Source organism: Salmo trutta, chromosome 1 (genome assembly GCF_901001165.1).
Source record: "Salmo trutta chromosome 1, fSalTru1.1, whole genome shotgun sequence".
NCBI lineage: Eukaryota > Metazoa > Chordata > Actinopteri > Salmoniformes > Salmonidae > Salmo > Salmo trutta.
In genome coordinates this window covers 78,023,301-78,050,441 of record NC_042957.1, presented here as the reverse complement: position 1 = coordinate 78,050,441, position 27,141 = coordinate 78,023,301, and the positions used below count along the sequence as shown (strand labels likewise).

At 42.8% G+C, this 27,141-nt stretch overlaps 1 protein-coding gene and 1 non-coding gene across 2 annotated transcripts; both read right to left on the bottom strand.

The window, feature by feature from the left end:
• Positions 1 to 16,281: 16,281 nt before the first annotated feature.
• Positions 16,282 to 25,902, bottom strand: LOC115208354 (UPF0472 protein C16orf72 homolog). Its single transcript, XM_029776334.1, has 4 exons — positions 25,510 to 25,902; positions 24,145 to 24,228; positions 22,404 to 22,694; positions 16,282 to 18,767 (listed from the first exon to the last, which is right to left on the bottom strand). Exons 1-4 carry the CDS (start codon positions 25,703 to 25,705, stop codon positions 18,505 to 18,507), a joined length of 834 nt encoding a protein of 277 aa, XP_029632194.1. The 5' UTR covers positions 25,706 to 25,902; the 3' UTR covers positions 16,282 to 18,504.
• A 113-nt stretch (positions 25,903 to 26,015) lies between these two features.
• Positions 26,016 to 26,176, bottom strand: LOC115147521 (small nucleolar RNA SNORA14). Its single transcript, XR_003866381.1, has one exon. It is a non-coding gene; the product is annotated as a small nucleolar RNA SNORA14 (small nucleolar RNA).
• Positions 26,177 to 27,141: the final 965 nt, after the last annotated feature.

The following is a 27,141-nucleotide window of genomic DNA, read 5'->3' as shown; positions in this document are numbered from 1 at the left end:
GGGCACTATGTAGGGAATTCATTAGGGTGGTATTTGGGTTGGAACTAGGGCACTATGTAGGGAATTCATTAGGGTTGGAACTAGGGCACTATGTAGGGAATTCATTAGGGTTAGAACTAGAGCACTATGTAGGGAATTCATTAGGGTTGGAACTAGGGCACTATGTAGGGAATTCATTTCGGTTGGAACTAGGGCACTATGTAGGGAATTCATTTGGGTTGGAACTAGGGTACTATGTAGGGAATTCATTAGGGTTGGAACTAGGGTACTATGTAGGGAATTCATTTCGGTTGGAACTAGGGCACTATGTAGGGAATTCATTTGGGTTGGAACTAGGGTACTATGTAGGGAATTAATGTGGGTTGGAACTAGGGCACTATGTAGGGAATTCATTTCGGTTGGAACTAGGGCACTATGTAGGGAATTCATTTGGGTTGGAACTAGGGCACTATGTAGGGAATTCATTTGGGTTGGAACTAGGGCACTATGTAGGGAATTCATTTGGGTTGGAACTAAGGCACTATGTAGAGAATTCATTAGGGTTGGAACTAGGGTACTATGTAGGGAATTCATTAAGGTTGGAACTAGTGCACTATGTAGGGTATTCATTAGGGTTGGAACTAGGGCACTATGTAGGGAATTCATTAGGGTTGGAACTAGGGCACTATGTAGGGAATTCATTAGGGTTGGAACTAGTGCACTATGTAGGGTATTCATTAGGGTTGGAACTAGGGCACTATGTAGGGAATTCATTAGGGTTGGAACTAGGGCACTATGTAGGGAATTCATTAGGGTTGGAACTAGGGCACTATGTAGGGAATTCATTAGGGTTGGAACTAGGGTACTATGTAGGGAATTCATTAGGGTGGTATTTGCCTTGATGACAGCTTTGCACACTCAAGTGCAGTCGCGAAAACCATCAAGCTCTATGATGAAACTGGCTCTCATGAGGACCACCACAGGAAAGGACCCAGAGCACCTCTGCTGCAGAGGATAAGTTTATTAGAGTTAACTGCACCTCAGACTGCAGCGCAAATAAATGCTTCACAGAGTTCAAGTAACAGACACATCTCAACATCAACTGTTCAGAGGAGACTGTGTGAATCAGGCCTTCATGGTTGAATTGCTGCAAAGAAACCACTACTAAAGGACACCAATAAGAAGACGAGACTTGCTTGGGCCAAGAAACATGACCAATGGACATTAGATCGGTGCAAATCTGTCCTTAAGTCTGATGAGTCCAAGTTTGAGATTTTTGGTTCCAACCGCTGTGTCTTTGTGAGTTGCAGAATAGGTGAACGGATGATCTCTGTATGTGTGGTTCCCACCATGAAGCATGGAGGAGGAGGTGTGATGGTGTGGGGGTGGTTTGCTGGTGACACTGTCAGTGATTTATTTAGAATTCAAGGCACACTTAAACAGCATGGCTAATAAAATGTACATATCTTGCATTACTCATCTCATATGTATATACTGTATTCTATACTATTCTACTGTATCTTAGTCCGTTCCGCTCTTACATTGCTCATCCATATGTATATATTCTTAATTAAATCCTACTTAGATGTGTGTGTATTGGGTATATGTTGTGTAATTTGTTATATATTACTTGTTAGATATTACTGCACTGTTGGAGCGAGAAGCACAAGCATTTCGCTACACCTGCAATAACATCTGCTAATCACATGTATGTGACCAATACAATTTGATTTGATTTACCACAGCATTCTGCAGCGATACGCAATCCCATCTGGTTTGCGCTTAGTGGGACGATCATTTGTTTTTCAACAGGACAATGACCCAACACACCTCCAGGCTGTGTAAGGGCTATTTGACCAAGAAGGAGAGTGATAGAGTGCTGCATCAGATGACCTGCCTTCCACAATCCCCCGACCTCAACCAAATTGAGATGGTTTGGGGTGACTTGGACCGCAGAGTGAAGGAAAAGTAGCCAACAAGTGCTCAGCATATGTGGGAACTCCTTCAAAACTGTTGGAAAAGCATTCCAGGGGAAGCTGGTTGAGATAAACCCAAGAGTGTGCAAAAGAATCATGAAGAAACAAAAGTATATTTTGATTTGTTTAACACTTTTTTGGTTACTACATGATTCCATTTGTGTTATTTCATAGTTTTGTAGGTGTTGTAGAAAATAGTAAAAATAAAGAAAAACCCTTAAATGAGTAGGTGTGTCCAAACTTTTGACTGGTACTGTATATGTAACCTTTTCACAATTGAGCTAATCTAAAGACAAATGGGAAATGCATTAAACTTGAACTTGAAAACCAGAAGGACAAAAAAAAGAGAGAATACCCCAAATGTAAAAGCATTTATTTTTATTTATTTTTATGAAACATAGGACATCAATTGCATTTTAATGGTTTATTGTATTAATTTTCCAATGTAAACCACAGGCATCATACCAACACCAACATGTTAACTATATAGAGTAATGTAAACCACAGGCATCATACCTACATGTTAACTATATAGAGTAATGTAAACCACAGGCATCATACCAACACCTACATGTTAACTATATAGAGTAATGTAAACCACAGGCATCATACCAACACCTACATGTTAACTATATAGAGTAATGTAAACCACAGGCATCATACCTACATGTTAACTATATAGAGTAATGTAAACCACAGGCATCATACCTACATGTTAACTATATAGAGTAATGTAAACCACAGGCATCATACCTATATGTTAACTATATAGAGTAATGTAAACCACAGGCATCATACCAACACCTACATGTTAACTATATAGAGTAATGTAAACCACAGGCATCATACCAACACCTACATGTTAACTATATAGAGTAATGTAAACCACAGGCACCATACCTACATGTTAACTATATAGAGTAATGTAAACCACAGGCATCATACCAACACCTACATGTTAACTATATAGAGTAATGTAAACCACAGGCATCATACCAACACCAACATGTTAACTATATAGAGTAATGTAAACCACAGGCATCATACCTACATGTTAACTATATAGAGTAATGTAAACCACAGGCATCATACCAACACCTACATGTTAACTATATAGAGTAATGTAAACCACAGGCATCATACCAACACCTACATGTTAACTATATAGAGTAATGTAAACCACAGGCATCATACCAACACCAACATGTTAACTATATAGAGTAATGTAAACCACAGGCATCATACCAACACCTACATGTTAACTATATAGAGTAATGTAAACCACAGGCATCATACCAACACCTACATGTTAACTATATAGAGTAATGTAAACCACAGGCATCATACCAACACCTACATGTTAACTATATAGAGTAATGTAAACCACAGGCATCATACCAACACCTACATGTTAACTATATAGAGTAATGTAAACCACAGGCATTATACCTACATGTTAACTATATAGAGTAATGTAAACCACAGGCATCATACCAACACCTACATGTTAACTATATAGAGTAATGTAAACCACAGGCATCATACCTACATGTTAACTATATAGAGTAATGTAAACCACAGGCATCATACCAACACCTACATGTTAACTATATAGAGTAATGTAAACCACAGGCATCATACCAACACCTACATGTTAACTATATAGAGTAATGTAAACCACAGGCATCATACCAACACCTACATGTTAACTATATAGAGTAATGTTAACCACAGGCATCATACCAACACCTACATGTTAACTATATAGAGTAATGTTAACCACAGGCATCATACCAACACCAACATGTTAACTATATAGAGTAATGTAAACCACAGGCATCATACCAACACCTACATGTTAACTATATAGAGTAATGTTAACCACAGGCATCATACCTACATGTTAACTATACAGAGTAATGTTAACCACAGGCATCATACCAACACCTACATGTTAACTATATAGAGTAATGTAAACCACAGGCATCATACCAACACCAACATGTTAACTATATAGAGTAATGTAAACCACAGGCACCATACCTACATGTTAACTATATAGAGTAATGTAAACCACAGGCATCATACCAACACCTACATGTTAACTATATAGAGTAATGTTAACCACAGGCATCATACCAACACCTACATGTTAACTATATAGAGTAATGTAAACCACAGGCATCATACCTACATGTTAACTATATAGAGTAATGTAAACCACAGGCATCATACCACCTCCTACATGTTAACTATATAGAGTAATGTAAACCACAGGCATCATACCAACACAAACATGTTAACTATATAGAGTAATGTTAACCACAGGCATCATACCAACACCTACATGTTAACTATATAGAGTAATGTAAACCACAGGCATCATACCAACACCTACATGTTAACTAAATAATGTCACCCTAACCACTACATAATGTCACCCTATTCCCTACATAATGTCACCCTAACCCCTACATAATGTCACCTTATTCCCTACATATTGTCACCCTAACCCCTACATAATGTCACCCTAACCCCTACATAATGTCACCCTAACCCCTACATAATGTCACCCTAACCCCTACATAATGTCACGCTAACCCCTACATAATGTCACCCTAACCCCAACATAATGTCACCTTATTCCCTACTTAATGACACCCAATTCCCTACATAATGTCACCCTAACCCCAACATAATGTCACCTTATTCCCAAGAGTAGCCATTCATCAAGTACGAGGAAATATTTGATAGTAGCATTGGCGCAATAGAGATGGAACACAAAAGGCAGAAGACTTGGGGATCTTTGTCCCAAATGTCACCCTATTCCCTACATAATGTCACCCTAACCCCTACATAATGTCTCCCTATTCCCTTCATAATGTCACCCTAACCCCTACATAATGTCTCCCTATTCCCTTCATAATGTCCCCCTATTCCCTACATAATGTCACCCTAACCCCTACATAATGTCTCCCTATTCCCCTACATAATGTCACCCTAACCCCTACATAATGTCACCTTAACCCGTACATAATGTCACCCTATTCCCCTACATAATGTCACCCTATTCCCTACATAATGTCACCCTATTCCCTACATATTGTCCCCTTAACCCCTACATAATGTCACCCTATTCCCTACATATTGTCCCCTTAACCCCTACATAATGTCACCCTAACCCCTACATAATGTCACCCTATTCCCCTACATAATGTCTCCCTATCCCCTACATAATGTCACCCTATTCCCTACATAATGTCCCCCTATCCCCTAAATAATGTCTCCCTATTCCCTACAAAATGTCCCCCTAACCCCTACATAATGTCACCCTAACCCCTACATAATGTCACCCTAACCCCAACATAATGTCACCCTAACCCCTACATAATGTCACCCTAACCCCTACCTAATGTCACCCTAACCCCTACATAATGTCACCCTCTTCCTACATAATGTCACCCTATTCCCTACATAATGTCACCCTAACCCCTATATAATGTCACCTTATTCCCTACATATTGTCACCCTAACCCCTACATAATTTCACCCTAACCACTACATAATGTCACCCTAACCCCAACATAATGTCACCTTATTCCCAACTTAATGACACCCAATTCCCTACATAATGTCACCCTATTCCCAACATAATGTCACCCTATTCCCTACATAATGTCACCCTATTCCCTACATAATGTCCCCCTATTCCCTACATATTGTCCCCTTAACCCCTACATAATGTCACCCTATTCCCCTACATAATGTCACCCTAACCCCTACATAATGTCACCCTATTCCCCTACATAATGTCTCCCTATCCCCTACATAATGTCACCCTATTCCCTACATAATGTCCCCCTATCCCCTAAATAATGTCTCCCTATTCCCTACAAAATGTCCCCCTAACCCATACATAATGTCACCCTAACCCCTACATAATGTCACCCTAACACCTACATAATGTCACCCTAACCCCTACATAATGTCACCCTAACCCCAACATAATGTCACCCTAACCCCTACATAATGTCACCCTAACCCCTACCTAATGTCACCCTAACCCCTACATAATGTCACCCTAACCCCTACATAATGTCACCCTAACCCCTACATAATGTCACCTTCTTCCCTACATAATGTCAGCCTATTCCCTACATAATGTCACGCTAACCCCTACATAATGTCACCCTAACCCCAACATAATGTCACCCTCTTCCTACATAATGTCACCCTATTCCCTACATAATGTCACCCTAACCCCTACATAATGTCACCTTATTCCCTACATATTGTCACCCTAACCCCTACATAATGTCACCCTAACCCCTACATAATGTCACCCTATTCCCTACATAATGTCACATTCTTCCCTACATAATGTCAGCCTAACCCCTACATAATGTCACGCTAACCCCTACATAATGTCACCCTAACCCCAACATAATGTCACCTTATTCCCTACATAATGACACCCAATTCCCTACATAATGTCACGCTAACCCCTACATAATGTCACCTTATTCCCAAGAGTAGCCATTCATCAAGTACCAGGAAATATTTGATAGTAGCAGTGGCGCAATAGAGATGGAACACAAAAGGCAGAAGACTTGGGGATCTTTGTCCCAAATGTCACCCTAACCCCTACATAATGTCACCTTAACCCGTACATAATGTCACCCTATTCCCAACATAATGTCACCCTATTCCCTACATAATGTCCCCCTATTCCCTACATAATGTCTCCCTATCCCCTACATAATGTCACCCTATTCCCCTACATAATGTCTCCCTATTCCCCTACATAATGTCTCCCTATCCCCTACATAATGTCACCCTATTCCCTACATAATGTCCCCCTATCCCCTAAATAATGTCTCCCTATTCCCTACATAATGTCCCCCTAACCCCTACATAATGTCACCCTAACCCCTACATAATGTCACCCTAACACCTACATAATGTCACCCTAACCCCTACATAATGTCACCCTAACCCCAACATAATGTCACCCTAACCCCTACATAATGTCACCCTAACCCCTACCTAATGTCACCCTAACCCCTACATAATGTCACCTTATTCCCTACATAATGTCACCCTAACCCCTACATAATGTCACCCTAACCCCTACATAATGTTACCCTATCCCCTACATAATGTCACCCTATCCCCTACATAATGTCACCCTAACCCCTACATAATGTCACCCTAACCCCTACATAATGTCACCCTAACCCCAACATAATGTCACCCTAACCCCTACATAATGTCACCCTAACCCCTACCTAATGTCACCCTAACCCCTACATAATGTCACCTTATTCCCTACATAATGTCACCCTAACCCCTACATAATGTCACCCTAACCCCTACATAATGTTACCCTAACCCCTACATAATGTCACCCTATCCCCTACATAATGTCAGCCTATTCCCTACATAATGTCACGCTAACCCCTACATAATGTCACCCTAACCCCAACATAATGTCACCTTATTCCCTACATAATGACACCCAATTCCCTACATAATGTCACCCTATCCCCTACATAATGTCACCTTATTCCCAAGAGTAGCCATTCATCAAGTACCAGGAAATATTTGATAGTAGCATTGGCGCAATAGAGATGGAACACAAAAGGCAGAAGACTTGGGGATCTTTGTCCCAAATGTCACCCTAACCCCTACATAATGTCACCTTAACCCGTACATAATGTCACCCTATTCCCTACATAATGTCACCCTAATCCCTACATAATGTCACCCTAACCCCTACATAATGTCACCCTCTTCCCTACATAATATCCCCCTAAACCCTACATAATGTCACACTATTCCCTACATAATGTCACGCTAACCCCTACATAATGTCACCTTATTCCCTACATAATGTCACCCTATTCACTACATAATGACACCCTAACCCCTACATAATGTCACCTTATTCCCTACATAATGTCACCCTAACCCCTATATAATGTCAGCCCAACCCCTACATAATGTCACCCTAACCACTACATAACGTCACCATATTCCCTACATAATGTCACCTTCTTCCCTACATAATGTCAGCCTAACCCCTACATAATGTCACCCTCTTCCCTACATAATGTCACCCTATTCCCTACATAATGTCACCCTAACCCCTACATAATGTCACCCTCTTCCCTACATAACGTCACCCTCTTCCCTACATAATGTCACCCTCTTCCCTACATAATGTCACCCTCTTCCCTACATAATGTCACCCTATTCCCTACATGATGTCACCCTAACCCCTACTTAATGTCACCTTAACCCCTACATAATGTCACCCTAACCCCTACATAATGTCACCCTATTCCCTACATAATGTCACCCTAACCCCTACATAATGTCACCCTCTTCCCTACATAATGTCACCCTATTCCCTACATAATGTCACCCTAACCCCTACATAATGTCACCCTATTCCCTACATAATTTCACCCTATTCCCTACATAATGTCACCCTAACCCCGACATAATGTCACCCTAACCCCAACATAATGTCACCTTATTCCCTACATAATGTCACCCTAACCCCTACATAATGTCAGCCCAACCCCTACATAGTCACCCTAACCACTACATAATGTCACCCTATTCCCTACATGTCACCCTATCCCCTACATAATGTCACCCTCTTCCCTACATAATGTCACCCTCTTCTTTACATGATGTCAGCCCAACCCCTACATAATGTCACCCTAACCACTACATAATGTCACCCTATTCCCTACATAATGTCGACCTATTCCCTACATAAAGTCACCCTATTCCCTACATAATGTCACCCTCTTCCCTACATAATGTCACTCTAACCCTTACATAATGTCACCCTAACCAATACATAATGTCACCCTATTCCCTACATAATGTCACCCTATTCCCTACATTATGTCACCCGAACCCCGACATAATGTCACCCTATTCCCTACATAATGTCACCCTACTCCCTACATAATGTCACCCTTATCCCTACATAATGTCACCCTAACCCCTACATAATGTCACCCTAACCTCTACCTACTGTCACTCCAACCCCTACATAATGACACCCTCACCCCAACATAATGTCACCCTATTCCCTACATAATGTCACCCTACTCCCTACATAATGTCACCCTTATCCCTACATAATGTCACCCGAACCCCGACATAATGTCACCCTATTCCCTACATAATGTCACCCTATTCCCTACATAATGTCCCCCTAACCCCTACATAATGTCACCCTATTCCCTACATAATGTCACCCTATTCCCTACATAATGTCACCCTACCCCCTACATAATGTCACCCTATTCCCTACATAATGTCACCCTAACCCCTACATAATGTCACCTAACCCCTACATAATTTCACCCTAACACATACATAATGTCACCCTAACCCCTACATAATGTCACCCTATTCCCTACATAATGTCACCCTAACCCATAAATAATGTCACCCTAACCCCAACATAATGCCACCCTAACCCCTACATAATGTCACCCAAACCCCTACCTAATGTCACCCTAACCCCTACCTAATGTCACCTTCTTCCCTACATAATGTCACCCTAACCCCTACATAATGTCACCCTATTCCCTTACATAATGTCACCCTATTCCCTACATAATGTCACCCTAACACCTAAATAATGTCACCCTAACCCCGACATAATGTCACCCTAACCCCGACATAATGTCACCCTAACCCCTACATAATGTTAGCCTAACCCCGACATAATGTCACCCAAACACCTACATAATGTCACCCTCTTCCCTACATAATGTCACCCTGTTCCCTACATAATGTCACCCTAACCCCTACATAATGTCACCCTCTTCCCTACATAATGTCACCCTAACCACTACATAATGTCACCCTAACCCCTACATGTCACCCTATTCCCGACATAATGTCACCCTAACCCCTACATAATGTCACCCTCTTCCCTACATAATGTCACCCTCTTCCCTTCATAATGTCACCCTAACCCCAACATAATGTCACCTTATTCCCTACAGAATGTCACCCTAACCCCTACATAATGTCAGCCCAACCCCTACATAATGTCACCCAAACCACTACATAATGTCACCCTATTCCCTACATGATGTCACCCTATTCCCTACATAATGTCACCCTAACCCCGACATAATGTCAGCCTAACCCCTACATAATGTCACCCTATTCCCTACATAATGTCCCCCTAATCCCTACATAATGTCACCCTATTCCCTACATAATGTCCCCCTAACCCCTACATAATGTCACCCTATTCCTCTACATAATGACACCCTTTTCCCCACATAATGTCACCCTAACCCCAACATAATGTCACCCTTTTCCCCACATAATGTCACCCTAACCCCTACATAATGTCACCCTGACCCCTACATAATGTCACCCTCTTCCCAACATAATGTCACTCTAACCCCTACATAATGTCACCCTGACCCCAACATAATGTCACCCTTTTCCCCACATAATGTCACCCTAACCCCTACATAATGTCACCCTGACCCCTACCTAATGTCACCCTAACCCCAACATAATGTCACCCTCTTCCCAACATAATGTCACTCTAACCCTTACATAATGTCACCCTATTCCCTACATGTCACCCTATTCCCTACATAATGTCCCCCTAATCCCTACATAATGTCTCCCTATTCCCTACATGTCACCCTATTCCCTACATAATGTCCCCCTTACCCCTACATAATGTCACCCTATTCCCCTACATAATGTCACCCTTTTCCCCACATAATGTCACCCTAACCCCTACATAATTTCACCCTCTTCCCTACATAATGTCACTCTAACCCTTACATAATGTCACCCTAACCAATACATAATGTCACCCTAACCCCTACATAATGTCACCCGAACCCCGACATAATGTCACCCTATTCCCTACATAATGTCACCCTACTCCCTGTAGCTCAGTTGGTAGAGCATGGTGTTTGCAACACCAGGGTTGTGGGTTCGATTCCCACGGGGGGCCAGCACAGGAAAAAAAAATAAAAAATGTATGAAATTGTATGAAATGTATGCATTCACTACTGTAAGTCGCTCTGGATAAGAGCATCTGCTAAATGACTAAAATGTAAAAATGTACATAATGTCACCCTTATCCCTACATAATGTCACCCTAACCCCTACATAATGTCACCCTAACCTCTACCTACTGTCACTCCAACCCCTACATAATGACACCCTCACCCCAACATAATGTCACCTTATTCCCTACATGTCACCCTAACCCCTACATGATGTCAGCCCAACCCCTACATGATGTCACCCTAACCCCTACATAATGTCTCCCTATTCCCTACATAATGTCCCCCTAACCCCTACATAATGTCACCCTATTCCCTACATAATGTCACCCTATTCCCTACATAATTTCACCCTAACACATACATAATGTCACCCTAACCCCTACATAATGTCTCCCTATTCCCTACATAATGTCCCCCTAACCCCTACATAATGTCACCCTATTCCCTACATAATGTCACCCTATTCCCTACATAATTTCACCCTAACCCCTACATAATGTCACCCTACCCCCTACATAATGTCACCCTAACCCCTACATAATTTCACCCTAACACATACATAATGTCACCCTAACCCCTACATAATGTCACCCTATTCCCTACATAATGTCACCCTAACCCTACATAATGTCACCCTCTTCCCTACATAATGTCACCCTAACCCCTACATAATGTCACCCTATTCACTACATAATGTCACCCTATTCCCTACATAATGTCACCCTAACCCCTAAATAATGTCACCCTAACCCCGACATAATGTCACCCTAACCCCGACATAATGTCACCCTAACCCCTACATAATGTTAGCCTAACCCCGACATAATGTCACCCAAACCCCTACATAATGTCACCCTCTTCCCTACATAATGTCACCCTCTTCCCTACATAATGTCACCCTAACCCTACATAATGTCACCCTCTTCCCTACATAATGTCACCCTAACCCCTACATAATGTCACCCTATTCACTACATAATGTCACCCTAACCACTACATAATGTCACCCTAACCCCTACATAATGTCACCCTAACCCCTACATAATGTCACCCTCTTCCCTACATAATGTCACCTTATTCCCTACAGAATGTCACCCTAACCCCTACATAATGTCACCCTAACCACTACATAATGTCACCCTAACCCCTACATAATGTCACCCTCTTCCCTACATAATGTCACCCTATTCCCTACATAATGTCACCTTATTCCCTACAGAATGTCACCCTAACCCTTACATAATGTCACCCAAACCACTACATAATGTCACCCTATTCCCTACATGTCACCCTATTCCCTACATAATGTCACCCTAACCCCGACATAATGTCAGCCTAACCCCTACATAATGTCTCCCTATTCCCTACATGTCACCCTATTCCCTATATAATGTCCCCTTACCCCTACATAATGTCCCCCTATTCCCTACATAATGGAACTGGAACGAACTACAAAAATCTCTGAAATTGGAAACACTTATCTCCCTCACTAGCTTTAAGCACCAGCTGTCAGAGCAGCTCACAGATCACTGCACCTGTACATAGCCCATCTATAATTTAGCCCAAACTACTACCTCTTCCCCTACTGTATTTATTTATTTATTTATTTTGCTCCTTTGCACCAAATTATTTATATTTGAACTTTGAACTTTCTTCAAACTACAAATCTACCATTCCAGTGTTTTTCTTGCTATACTTTATTTACTTTGCCACCATGGCATTTTTTTGCTTTTACCTCCCTTATCTCACATCATTTGCTCACATTGTATATAGTGTCTTATTTTTTTTGTTCTACTGTATTATTGACTGTATGTTGTTTACTCCATGTGTAACTCTGTGTTGTTGTATGTTGTCGAACTGCTTTGCTTTATCTTGGCCAGGTCGCAATTGTAAATGAGAACTTGTTCTCAACTTGCCTACCTGGTTAAATAAAGGTGAAATAAAAATAAATAAAATAAAAATAATGTCACCATATTCTCTACATAATGTCACCCTTTTCCCCACATAATGTCACCCTAACCCCTACATAATGTCACCCTGACCCCTACATAATGTCACCATATTCTCTACATAATGTCACCCTAACCCCTACATAATGCAATACACAGTGAACAGGGTGCCATTTGGGACGGAAAAATAGGATTATCTAGTCATGTGATATGGGTGCAAGGATGGAGGCCGTTCACTGGTTGATTGACAGACAGACAGAACCTCAGCCCCGCCCAGACACCAGTTCAGGAGGATGATGATTCTGTCAGATAGAATAGGGAATCGTGTCAGTTCAGATAGAATAGGGAATCGTGTCAGTTCAGATAGAAATGATTCTGTCAGATGGAATAGGGAATCGTGTCAGTTCAAATAGAAATGATTCTGTCAGATGGAATAGGGAATCGTGTCAGTTCAAATAGAAATGATTCTGTCAGATGGAATAGGGAATCATGTCAGTTCAGATAGAAATGATTCTGTCAGGTAGAATAGGGAATCGTGTCAGTTCAGATAGAAATGATTCTGTCAGATGGAGTAGGGAATCATGTCAGTTCAGATAGAAATGATTCTGTCAGGTAGAATAGGGAATCGTGTCAGTTCAGATAGAAATGATTCTGTCAGATGGAGTAGGGAATCATGTCAGTTCAGATAGAAATGATTCTGTCAGGTAGAATAGGGAATCGTGTCAGTTCAGATGGAACTGATTATGTCAGATGGAATAGGGAATCGTGTCATTTCTATTCATTCTATTTTTATAAAAAAAAGTACAATAATAACTATAGCAGGTATTAAACCCCGGGCAAATAATCCCTAGTCAGATGCTCTAACCCAGGGTGGTGAGCAATTCCAGTCCTCGAGGGCCTGATTGGTGTCACAGTTCTGCCCCAGCTAACACACCTGACTCCAATAATCACCTAATCATCATTGTAGAATTCAATGTGATTAATCAGCTGTGTTTGCTAGGGATGGAGATAAAGTGTGACACCAATCAGGTCCTCAAGGGCCTGGAGTTACCCACCCCTGGTTTAGAGCAGTGCTGTCCAACCCTCTTCCTGGAGTTACCCACCCCTCTTCCTGGAGTTACTCACCCCTGGTTTAGAGCAGGGCTGTCCAACCCTCTTCCTGGAGTTACCCACCCCTGGTTTAGAGCAGGGCTGTCCAACCCTCTTCCTGGAGTTACCCACCCCTGGTTTAGAGCAGGGCTGTCCAACCCTCTTCCTGGAGTTACCCACCCCTGGTTTAGAGCAGGGCTGTCCAACCCTCTTCCTGGAGTTACCCACCCCTGGTTTAGAGCAGGGCTGTCCAACCCTCTTCCTGGAGTTACCCACCCCTGGTTTAGAGCAGGGCTGTCCAACCCTCTTCCTGGAGTTACCCACCCTGGTTTAGAGCAGGGCTGTCCAACCCTCTTCCTGGAGTTACCCACCCCTGGTTTAGAGCAGGGCTGTCCAACCCTCTTCCTGGAGTTACCCAGCCCTGGTTTAGAGTATTTCCCGTCACCAAACACTCATGTAGAGCTGAAGGGATTGGAAAGCTGTAAGCAATAGGCTGAAAATGTTTACCTATCACATTCTTTCAGCTCTACAAGTGCCTCTGGGAATAAGATCTGTTCTGGACTCTGACCTGTCTATATTCTGAAAGTCAGAGGTCTACTCAGTGGGCTGAACACGGCAGAAAGGCATGGAACGTACAGAGCCGTCCAGATGGACCTCCTATTCTGCATGGCAGGAGAACATGGGGACAATCTCAATTGCATTTCCTTGATTTCTCATCCAATAGGGGTTGAGAAGGCGACAAGGAGAGAGAATTCGAAGAATGGTTATGTCCCATTCCTCCCAGTGTGCACTTGTTCACTTCCTGTCACTGATTTAAAAGGAAATGACTGGAAACAGAAACATGGTGGGAAACTCCGCCTATGCTTTTAGATTTGTACGAAGTAGTGAACGAGTGTACACTTCAAGAGAAAGGAGCTATTATTGGGGCACGGCCACCCCGTACCTACGTCCTAAATGTTCTACAAACATATCTTCATCCCCATGTGCCCTGGTCAGAAATACTGCACCATGTAGAGTATTCACAACGTGTCTCAGATCTAAAAGGTCAAACTGATCCTAGACCATATCTACATCCCCATGTGCCCTGGTCAGAAATACTGCACCATGTAGAGAATAGGGTACCCGTTTGGCCCTAAGAACTGATCTCTGATCAGGTAACTGCTCCCTCTTGGTTTGAATAAGCAACCAGAATAGGATGAAGTGGCCCTAAGAACTGATCTCTGATCAGGTCCCATATTCATAACGTGTCTCAGAGTATGACCCCTCCCCCCTGTCTTTATGACGGTACTCATTATGATCTGAAAGGTCAAACTGATCCTAGATCAGCACTCCTACTGGGATCAGCTTTGTGAATATGGGTCCTGCTTTCTGATCTCCTATTGGTTAAGCCAGGGCTCTATGCTGATTTTAAATGTACTTATTAATTTACAAGTTGAAAAATATAGGCGAACACAAAGAAATTTAGGAGCACAATCTACATTATTGTAGGTAATGAAGCTAGAATACTTAATTTTTCTAGGCTCACTGGTGCTCCTAAATAAACAATTCCAGGTGGCACAGCAAAATATTTCAGTGTATGAGAGTACAATGGTGACACTGTAGAGCTCTGTATCAGGGTTAAAACGGGTTCATGTTAGCTGATCCTAGATCAGAGTTTAGGAACAACCTCAATCTGTCACATAAGGGATAGTTCACACAAATAAAATCTGTCAGACATGAAATGTGAAAAAAAAATGCTAATATCAGGGATAATGATTTGGTTGCATTGGGTTTGGACAATAATGCTAGAAAGTTGGCATTTGGAATCCACGGCCATGGGTGCGTTCAGTTCGCGTGAACGTTTTCTGAGTTGTGGAACGGTTTGTACTGTACGACGCGTTTTTCCAAAACGTTCTTTAACAGGCTGAGATGTGTTTACTGCGTTCGGCGGGTGTGCCTTGGCGTTCGGCGAGTGTGCCAGGGTGTGGCTTGGCGTCCGGCGGGTGTCTCGGGGTGTGGCTTAAAGCAGCAAGTGACGTATTTAAAGGGAAGCAGATTTTTTTTTACCCCCACAACCCAAACCCTCCCTGTTTATCAACTGGAAACGGGTACAGCACCGTTTCCTTTCAATTATGTTTTTTTTTGGTACTAAACGCAGCACATGTAAACAAAAATCAAAGCATGGATTGCTGTATTCCTTGTCTATACAGGGTAAGGAAACCAACGGCATTTTCTAATAATTCAGGTAAACTATCCCTTTCAGCTTTAATAGTCAGGCAACTGCATCTTTTCACATCAACACAAGTCAATAATGAACACCCATTAGAAGACAGACTACGTCACAATATCACTTAGTATGGAGCGATGCACTGGATTGGCCATTCATACGGCATACTAAACAGTAGTGTGGACATTGGGATGTAGACCCCTCACTAAAAGAACAATTCTGTCAGTTTGTTTCTGGGGCCTCCACTTTAGCTCCAACCACATCTCTTAATCTGGGTGGTGTTCAGTATGGCACAGCATAGCAAAACGTTTTGCAACAGAAAAAAACAAACAGGAGTTTCTCTTCTGGTTTGGGGCATGTTCATTACAGCACAACATAGCAAAACATTTCAGTCTTTCTCTTCTGGTTTGGGGCATGTTCATTACGGCAGAGTATCAAAACATTTCAGTTTGTTTCTCTTCCGTTTGGTGGCAGGTGAACCCCCACCAGTTCCAGAGGGTGGGGAGGTGAAGGTGGTGGTGTCTGATTGAATACCTTAGGTGGAGGATGGACTGCCTGGTTGGTTCTGATGGAAGATCAACTTGCATGAGTTTAGATGTGAAAGAAGCTTAAGTGCAAAATCATTATTCCAACTCTGGTAATATGGTGAACACAACCACACTGAACAGAATACTCAGAAAACATCTTCAACACACTCAGAAGGGGGCAGAGGTGTAGAGGAGTAGAAACACAGGATATTTTGCGGGAGCGTTTACCTGTCCCATCTTTTACATGTAAAAAATGCATTGAAAGTTTAGGGAGCATTACATGTGCTCACTGTGAACGGTGATCATAGTTTACCTTCCTATCTGTTTCCACACTACATCACTGACTGGAAGGTTAGTCTGGCAAAAGTCAGATATTATCCAAGCATTAAGTAACACAGATAATTCCTGAACTTTGAAATACCTCTCAACAGAAAAAGCAAGGCGGTGTATAAATGAACCAACTGCAGCAGAGGTATACAAACCTGAACATGAACTCTGGGGTTAGTGTAGCAAATAGCATCCCTATTCCCTATATAATGTACTACTTTGACCAGAGTGACCTATAGGCAAAAGTAGTTCACTTTATATAGGGAATAGGGTGCGATTTTGGGACGCTGACCCTGTGGGTCAGTTGTACTTGCAACTCAAAACTAACATGACTGCTGAAGCACAGTTATCAGACAGAAAGGAAGCCTATACAATCAAATATCAACAGCCTGCTATTGGGAGAATCAGCCCCGAGACCCCACAGCCATGAAACTAGACACAGGAGAGAGCAGGGCTGCTCCCAAACAACACCCTGTATAGTGCAACACATTTCAAAAGGGCCCTATGCTGTAATATAGTAGGGTACCATGTAGGGACTAGGGTGAAGGGACTAGGGTGGTGTGTAGAGACTAGGGTGTAGGGGCTATGGTGCTGTGTAGGGACTAGGGTGCCATTGGGACACAGTCAGGAAATCTCATGTGAGGGATGTCCTCCTCTTCATCATCACAGACAGCATCAATGTCCACTGAGCAGGATGACTAACACAAAGCAATAAGTCCTAGCAAAGAAGGCATCTCTCCAACAGAACCACTTCTGGCATCAATCATGATCTAGTTCACTGAGTAACATGTTCTCCACGGCCCTCGTTTCCTTAGGAAGGGAGGAGGGGTGAGGATGGGGTGGGAGAGGGGGCGACAAGTGTAGAGGATCAAGTGGCTTCTTTTTATTTCAAATCAGCACAGTGCATTTCTCCTCTGAAAGGGGGCTGCATCCCAACCTCCTTGATGCCTTTCTGTCCTCGCTTCCGTTCCTCACAGTCACAAGCACTGATCACTAAGGCTGCATTTACAAAGACAGCCCAATTCTGTTCTGTTGCCCAATTATTGGGAAAAGAACTGATCTGATTGGTCAAAAGGCCCAATTAGTGGGAAAAGATCTGAATTAGGCTACCTGTGTAGACGCAGCCTAACGGGGTTAGGAAGGCTTGATGACAGGTTTCCAACAAGCATGCTTTCAGTTTAGACCAGTGCTCTCAACTAGGAAAGGAGACAAGGACAGGAAGACACCACCCACTCAACTAAATGGAAGGCCTCCTTAGTCCTCAACCCCAGTTCACTCCACAGCCATATATCCTTCAGTCTGTTTCAAGAACTCACACCCCCCTCCCACAAAGGTCACTTAACCCTCCCTGGGGCTGGGCTGCCAGCCCAATCAGATCATCCGGTTGCGTTTATGGGTGGGGGAGTCTGTTATGACGTCATTGCACTGGGCGGAGCTGCGTTTCCTGGGGTTAGCGTCCAGGTGCAGGGCCATCTCCTCGGAGATGAAAGTGTTCAGGTCCACATCATGGAGACCGTTACGCCGACGCCCCACCGGAGTCGACCCACCCCCACCACCAGCAGCACCCCCCACGTGGGTGGGAGAGCCTGGGGTACCGGAACGAACACTGATGCTGGCCATAGCCCCACTTAGACCTGGAGAGAGGAGGAGAGGACAGATTGGAGAGGGGGGGGGGGGAGGGGAAGGATAAGGTAGGGAGGGGAGAAGGAAAGAAAAACACCACCATAAGGTCAAACTCAGTCATCGAACCCTGACTCAGAGATGACATGAAATACCAAGGAAGTCTGTCTAGGATGCATTCAGGCCATGGGGCACAAAGGTACATCCCCAAAAGGCATCATAGTCCCTATATAAGCACTACTTTGGAGCAGGGTCCATAGGGCTCTGGTCAACAAGGTAGTGAACTATGAAGGGCTGGGATGGGGAACTGGCGGCCCGCGGGCCACATGAGGTCCTTGGATCAAAAGTGTTATTTATTTAAAAAAATACTTTTGGAACTCAGTTGTGGTCGCAACTTATAATAGTAGAATACACAACGTGCAATTTCAAAATGTGATTGCACCTCAGCTGTTTCTCTCATTATGTAAGTCACTGATAGTAATGGCCCATGTCAGCAACACATTTTTTTGGGATTGCAAAGCTAGTAATGCAGCCAGCTACCTAAACTTGTTATCATGGTCAAATTACTCATATATTATGAAAACCACATGGCAAAATGTGTAGAATTACAGTAAACTTGATCTAAAAACAGCAACATTTTCTCTACACCCCATGGCAAAGTCTAGAATTGCACAAAATTAACTCTAAAATGTAAACATTGTCTGCTGTCAAGAGCGGGGCCACAAGTGTTTTGCTTGCAATGTGTGTTAAGGGGTATTGATGTGGGTACGCAGACTCGCAAGAAACTGCAGCCCCTCGTGACTAGTTCAGATTCGTTTTGGCCCCCACCCCAATCGAAGTTGCCCCTCCCTGATGTAGGGAATAGGGTGCAGTTTAGGACTCTACCTCTGAATGACCAACACTAATCCTCCAGAGATGTTAGATCGGGTTCAAGTCCGGTCTCTGGCTGGGCCACTCAAGGACACTGACACTTTTCCCAAAGCCACTCCTACATTGGCTGTGTGCTTACGGTTGTTTTCCTGCTGGAAGGTGAACCGTCGCCCCAGTCTGAGGTCCTGAGCGTGCTGGAGCAGGTTTTCATTAAAGATCTCTGAACTTTGCTTCGTTCAGCTTTCCCCTCGATCCTGACTAGTCTCCCAGTCCCTGCTGCTGAAAGACATCTCCACAGCATGATGCTGCCACCACGCTTCACCGTGGGGATGGTGCCAGGTTTTCCCCATACGGGACACTTGTCATTCAGGCCAAAGATTTCAATCTGGGTTTTAGCAGACCAGAGAATCTTATTTCTCATGGTCAGAGTCTTTAGGTACCTTTTGGCAAACTCCAAGCAGTTTTACTGAGGAGTGACTTCTGTCTGGTCATAAAGGCCTAATTGGTGGAGTGCTGCAGAGATGGTTGTCCTTCTGGAAGGTTCTCCCATCTCCACAGAGGAACTCTGTCAGAGTGACCATCATGTTCTTGGTTACCTCCCTGACCAAAGCCCTTCTCCCCCGAATGCTCAGTTTGGCCGGGTGGCCAGCACTAGGAAGAGAGTCTTGGTGGTTCCAAACTTAAGCCATTTAAGAGGCCACTGTTCTTGGGGACCTTCAATGCTGTTGTTGATGAATAAAATTGTATTTGACTTGGAGCCAAGTTTCAGACTAAGCACACGTCAAAATCCACAAAGAAATCGTTGATTGGCCACAGCATCAACATTTTGTAATGGCCATCTCAGTCACCGGACATGAAACCCATTTAAACCTGTGGTTTAAATTGAAGAGGGCAGTCCATAATCGCAGACGAAGGATATCAAGGATCTGGAATGATTCTTGTATGGAGGAATGGTCTAAGATCCCTCCCAACGGTTTCTCCAACTCAAAACATATCAGAAAAAGGCTTAGTGTCGTTACCCTTGCAAGGCATTGAAAGGTTCTGAAAACAGGGGCGTCAACCATTTTGATCCCTGAGAGAAAACAGTTACTTGTTGAACCAAATCTCTCTGCTCAATTGTATTAGAATAAAATGATACACACTACCGGTCAAAAGTTTTACAACACCTACTCATTCAAGGGTTTTTCTTTATTTTTTACTATTTTCTACATTGTAGAATAGTGAAGACATCAAAACTATGAAATTACACATGGAATCATGTAATAACCAAAAGTTTTATACAAATCAAAATATATTTTATATTTGAGATTCTTCAAATAGCCACCCTTTGCCTTGATGACAGCTTTTGCACGCGCTTGACAATATCTCAACCTGGAATGCTTTTCCAACAGTCTTGAAGGAGTTCCCACATATGCTGAGCATTTGTTGGCTGCTTTTCCTTCACTCTGCGCTCCGACTCCTCCCAAACCATCTCAATTTGGTTGAGGTCGGGGGATTGAGGAGGGCAGGTCATCTGACGCAGCACTCCATCCCTCTCCTTATTGGTCAAATAGCCCTTACACAGCCTGGAGGTGTGTTGGGTGATTGTCCTGTTGAAAAACAAATGATAGTCCCACTAACCGCAAACCAGATGAGATGGCGTATCACTGCAGAATGCTGTGGAACCATGCTGGTTAAGTGTGCCTTGAAATCTAAATAAATCACAGACAATGTCACCAGCAAAGCACCCCCACACCATAACACCTCCTCCTCCATGCTTTACAGTGGGAAATACACATACGGAGATCATTCGTTCACCCACACAGCAAACAAAGACACGGCAGTTGGAACCAAGAATCTCCAATTTGGACTCCAGGCCAAAGGACAAATTTCCACTAGTTTGATGTCCATTGCTCATGTTTCTTCATCCAAGCAAGTCTCTTCTTATTGGTGTCCTTTAGTAGTGGTTTCTTTGCAGCAATTCGACCATGAAGGCTGATTTACAGTCTCCTCAGAACAGTTGATGTTGAGATGCGTCTGTTACTTGAACTCTGAAGCATTTATTTGGGCTGCAATGTCAAAGGCTGGTAACTAATGAACTTACCCTCTGCAGCAGAGGTAACTGGGTCTTCCATTCCTGTGGCGGTCCTCATGAGAGCCAGTTCCATCATAGAGCTTGATGGTTTTTGCGACTGCACTTGAAGAAACTTTCAAAGTTCTTGACATTTTCCATATTGACTGACCTTCTTGTCTTAAAGTAATGATGGACTGTCGTTTCTCTTTGCTTATTTGAGCTGTTCTTGGCATAATATGGACTTGGTCTTTTATCAAATAGGGCTGCTATCTTCTGTATACCCCCCCTACCTTGTCACAACACAAATGATTGGCTCAAATGCATTAAGGGAAGAATTCCACAAAGTTAATTGAAATGCATTCCAGGTGACTACCTCATGAAGCTGGATGAGAGAATGCCAAGTGTGTGTAAAGCTGTCATCAAGGCAAAGGGTGGCTATTTCAAGAACCTCAAATATAAAATATATTTTGATTTGTTTAACACTTAATTCCTTAATGTGTTATTTCATAGTTTTGATGTCTTCACTATTATTCTACAATGTAGAGAATAGTAAAAATAAAGAAAAATAACCTTGAAAGAGCAGGTGTTCTAAAACTTTTGACCGGTAGTGTAACTTCCCCATTTTTTTAACCATAAAATATAGCTCAGTACTCAAATTGTTGATTTTATACAGTCACCTTTATCAAGGCTGTCAATTTTAGACCCCACTGTATATCTGTGTATTTACCATGCAGTGCGATGGCCTCTCTGAAGGGCTGAAGGTCAGCCTCCACAGAGGAGTCAGTCTCAGGGGCCGGGGGAGGCCGGTTAGGGGAGACCATGGTCAGTCTGTGTCCTGGGGTGAGGGTGGCTCTGGAACTCCGGGGGGGTGGGGCCCGGCCACACAGGAAGCTGATGAGGTCCTCTCGCCGAATGGTTCTCCTTCTTTTCTTCACCCAGGCCAGCACATCCTTGTTGCGACGCTGGTGGCCGATCTGTATACCTAGGTCATAGCTACGCTGGTGGGCCTCCACGGACTCTGTGTCGGGGGGTGCAGAAAGAGAGAAAGGAGAGTGTGTGAGAGAAAGTGTGTGTGTGAGAAAGAGAGAACATGTGATGAGACTTGGCTGAAGGTTCCTTTGTGTAGCCTGAGTGAAACGTGTGACTAACAGTTGACAGTTCACTACAGAACTATACATTTACATTTTAGTCATTTAGCAGACACTCTTATCCAGAGCGATTTACAGTAGTGAATGCATACATTTCATACATTTTTTTCCGTACTGGTCCCCCGCAGGCAGCCCCCCCTTCCAAAGGTGGGGGCTGCCTGCAGATGCTGGAATCATGATCCTGGAGAGCCACTTGGTATGGAGGCTTTTGTCCTAGTCCAGCACTAACACACCTGATTCAACTATCTACAGGGACTCTTGATGATCAGCTGAATCAGATGTGTTAGTGCTGGGACTGGAACTAGCCGTTGAACATGACTCTGTTCCAATGCACATTAGTTATTGGACCAAGGGGTCTTCTGTAGGGGGGGGGGGGTGGGTTGATAAGAACCTCGGCACTCGGTCTGAACATTAACATGCATCACTTGAGGTAAGGTAGGTATGCCTCCAAAACTATATATCTTTCATATCAGCAAGAAATCATTTCCAATAAACAAAAAGGTATAATTGATACACACCTTTTTAGGGTTCCCACACGGCCATATCTCCATGTTACAGAGGCCATCACCTGTGCTAATTAGCTATGTGCTCCGAACACCTGTGTACACAACTCGGGAAGTGCAGCACAAGTGTAGTTTCATTTGATGAGGCACCCATAGCTGTGTGGATCTGTAACCGCTACAGTAAGTGTATAATTTTTCTCTCTCACTGATGAAAGATAAGGGCGTTTCGACAGCCGTATCCAAGCGATGATTATTGACTTTTCTAAACCTTAAAAATACAGCGTCGGGATTGTAGTTCACATGAGCCAGTCGTTGCCGAAGGTGGTGGCTAAAAAGTGTAGGGAGAAGGCAGAATGCCGACTAGAGTCTGAGAGTTAGGCTGAACACCGTGCTGTGCTCTCCAGGACCAGAACTTGAGAGGACGGCTGTAAACTGTGAGATGGTCAATATTCAGGTGACTAGAACAGGCCCTTGATTGCTTACAAGTTTCTATCAATCTACTAATCAATACATGTCCTGTTTACAGCAGAATGACAAAGGAAAGCCTATGGACTTTTATTATGAGCCTTTGGCTCTCAACCTTTTTTGGGCTACTGTACATTTTGCTCTGTCCCGATTACCCTTTATTGAGTCTTCTGAAGTACCCTACCCCCTGTGGTAGGCCAAGTACCTTGACAACTACTGTACAAATCAATACATGCTTAGACTACAGCAGAACGATAATGAAAAGCCTATAGACTTATGATGATCCTATACTGTCGTGAAAGCAAGTTAGAAGACAAGAAAGTGAAAACAGTTGAGTGTCCCTGACACCTACCTTTGTACAGGTTGGTCACGGCTGTGGCAGCGTTCTGAAACGGCACCCACAAAGAAAGCCCCCCCTGTTGGTGACATACTCGGTCTGTCGAGACAACACACCACCAAAAACATTACAGGTTTGTTGGAATTTCCTACTAAGATATATAGCCTGGTTGACAACAGTTTACATAAATAGCCTGGTTGACAACAGTTTACATAAATAGCCTGGTTGACAACAGTTTACATAAATAGCAAGTTAAGCCCCAATTATTGTACAGTATTCCCACTTTAGTAGTACATGATACAAGGCAACACATGAGACTGAAAGCGTCTTGATTACAGGACTGTTTTTATTCGCCATTTTGTCTTGCATCTAGAGTTGCAGGCGGGCTTTGGAATAAAAATAACTGTCAGCCAGCACTAGATGGCCAACTCGACAGTTTATGAGCACGAGTGCATAACGCACCAACTAAAGTTGCCCTTTCAGCAGGAAAGTTGCAGTCGTAAATTATAAATACTTGATACCTTAGTAACTAAAGAATTGATGGTTACGATACTTCAGTATATCTATGAGAAGTATTACAGTAGCAGGTAAGAATTCTCAATAACCCCAAAGCCAATAGTAAATCTTCGCCATTTTGTTTAATTTTCAGTATGCATTGATAAAACAACTCGGGTTATTCGTTGATTGTAGACAAACCAAAACGGATAATATAACTTTCATGTATATCTATGGTAAGTAATATTAGCCCCACACACCTAACAAAAAGGCAACACTGAAAGACGCAATCTGTCACAAGGGAATGTCGCGTAGCGATGATTGTTGTTTCCATCGCCATTTTGTTTCTCTAATACATGCACTCAACAGCGTTTAACGTTAGCTACTTGTTCACTGACATTGTCGGACTCGCAGTTTCTCTAACCAGATGGTTAACTCAGTAACAGTATAAACCATATTAGTTCTACCGAAAGTGTGTTGGCTGGTTATGTTGTTTGGCAGTTATCGTTAACTAGCTAGACGATAACGTTAGTTAGATAGACGTTGGCGAACAACAGCCAGCTCAAACTACTGTAACGTTTAAGAAATTGTTTCGTTTCATAAAGATACATTTTAGGTGTTCTTTTTTACTAACACAAAAAAAACGAGCAAACTATAATTACGGGATGTCTTGACTTAAGACGGCAAACAGTTGCTACAGTACAGTAGCTAGCTAACCAGCTGAGCTGGTAAACTAGCTAGTTGGCTACTAGCTAGGTAGCTAACATTAGCTAGTTCCCACCGCCACTAACAGTGACTGAGTAGCATAGCAAGCTCAGTAACAAGGCACAGGGGTGGCAGCCGACTAACGTAAGTTAGTTAGCTAGTTCTGGTCTTGTCTCGGACCTTTGTAGAGCTGAGCCACAGCAGTGGCGGAATTCTGGAAGAGATGCCATAATTTATCCTGGTCGTTATCGGCCTCCTCCTCGTTTGACTCCCTTTGCTCCGCTTCGGCCAAACACTGCCGCTCCCATTTTGAGAACCAATGTTCGGGTCCGTGTTCTTGAATCTCCGGGTCTCCGTCTTTCTTCTTCTCCTCCATTTACCACTCTAAAACCTCAGGTAGATTACAACTTTAGTATGTCGATTAATAAATTACTTGGCGATGCGAATAAATGTCCGTTAGTGAATTCATTAATTTTGTTATTACTTAATAGCTGTTTCTCAAACCGACTACTCCGGTCTGAAAAGACTCTTCAACTAGTTTGGACGTTGCCGACGTCCGCCTATATAAAAGTCATACTACCGTGTTGTCGTTTCTACTCCGCCTCTATTTCAAGCAGTGATTGGCTAGTATGGCTCTGGGTCGTGGCTTCAGGTTTGTGCTGAAGATTTCAGTGGACCACAGAAACATCTGTCATAGAAATGACATAAAGGAACGCCACGAAAATTCTTAGCTACTTAAGCTTGTGTGAGAAGTAAAAAGCTGTGCTTTTAGGTTTCCACTAGAATTTATAGCCATTCAACATTTATGGAAGCCCATTCCCGCCACCAAAAACATTTTGAAATGTTAATACTATCGAAACATTTAGAGCTACTAGCTAAAAATGTTTTTTAATTTTTATCTCAAAATGTAAAGACACTAAGTCAACATTTCGAAATAGTAAGTCAACATTTGGAGATGCTAACTAAAAATTTTGAAATACGTAAGTCAACATTTCAAGATGCTAACTCAAAATTTCAAGATACTAACTCGACATTTAGAGAAAGTAGAACATACATATAGGATATGTTTCTTAATTTGTAGCATTATGTTTTGGTTTCCATCTACCCACATTGCAAAGATCAGCGCAGCAGGGCCGCTGGCAAATGTGTAGTGAGCTGGCATTTGCCCCAAAATTTGGGATACATTTTTTACAAAAAAGTGTTGAAAATAGGGACAAAGTACTGTTGTTTAGACTGATTTGCCTCATGATTTGTCAACTCGTGCACAATAAATCTGTGCTTCTGTCTGATCAACTGTAGCCTACTGATAACAACCACAGCTGCAGGTAGCCTAGAGAAGCCTATGAGCTCTGATCCCCTCTGGCCAGGGGAAAGGAAGCGGTAACTTCATGTATTTATAGCCTAAAATAGGCCTATTTATTTGTGTTAAGAGAAAAAAGTTTATATTCAAACTTTGGGTGGTCCCTTATCAATTAATCAATCAACACAGTGATGACATACAATGTGAGTAACTTTTTAATTAAAGATGCAAAGACCTACGTGATGCAACCCTGCATAAAGCCCTGTTAGTTCTATTGTCCAATCGTAGTTGTTGTCTAGTTTTCTTTTAACCATGATGCGAACAACTCTGGTCCTATCATAGCCCATATAAAACTATTTTACACCTGATTTATTACTATGTCATACCCTACAACTAGGGTCCCAAGTTTTACCAGGTTAGGTTAGTCTACCAGAACTGGAAAAACTCTGGACCCCAGGAAACCACCCCCCCCCAGCTTTTTCTCGGTACTCCCTGTTTCAATCCGTTTTCTT

Excerpts from the sequence above, each read along its gene's own strand:
- LOC115208354 (XM_029776334.1), bottom strand. The coding sequence starts at position 25,705 with ATGGAGGAGAAGAAGAAAGACGGAGACCCGGAGATTCAAGAACACGGA. Across the intron at positions 24,229-25,509 it reads TGTGGCTCAGCTCTACAAAG|ACCGAGTATGTCACCAACAG; the intron begins GTCCGAGACAAG and ends TTGTCTCGACAG. Across the intron at positions 22,695-24,144 it reads CGTGACCAACCTGTACAAAG|AGTCCGTGGAGGCCCACCAG; the intron begins GTAGGTGTCAGG and ends CCCCCGACACAG.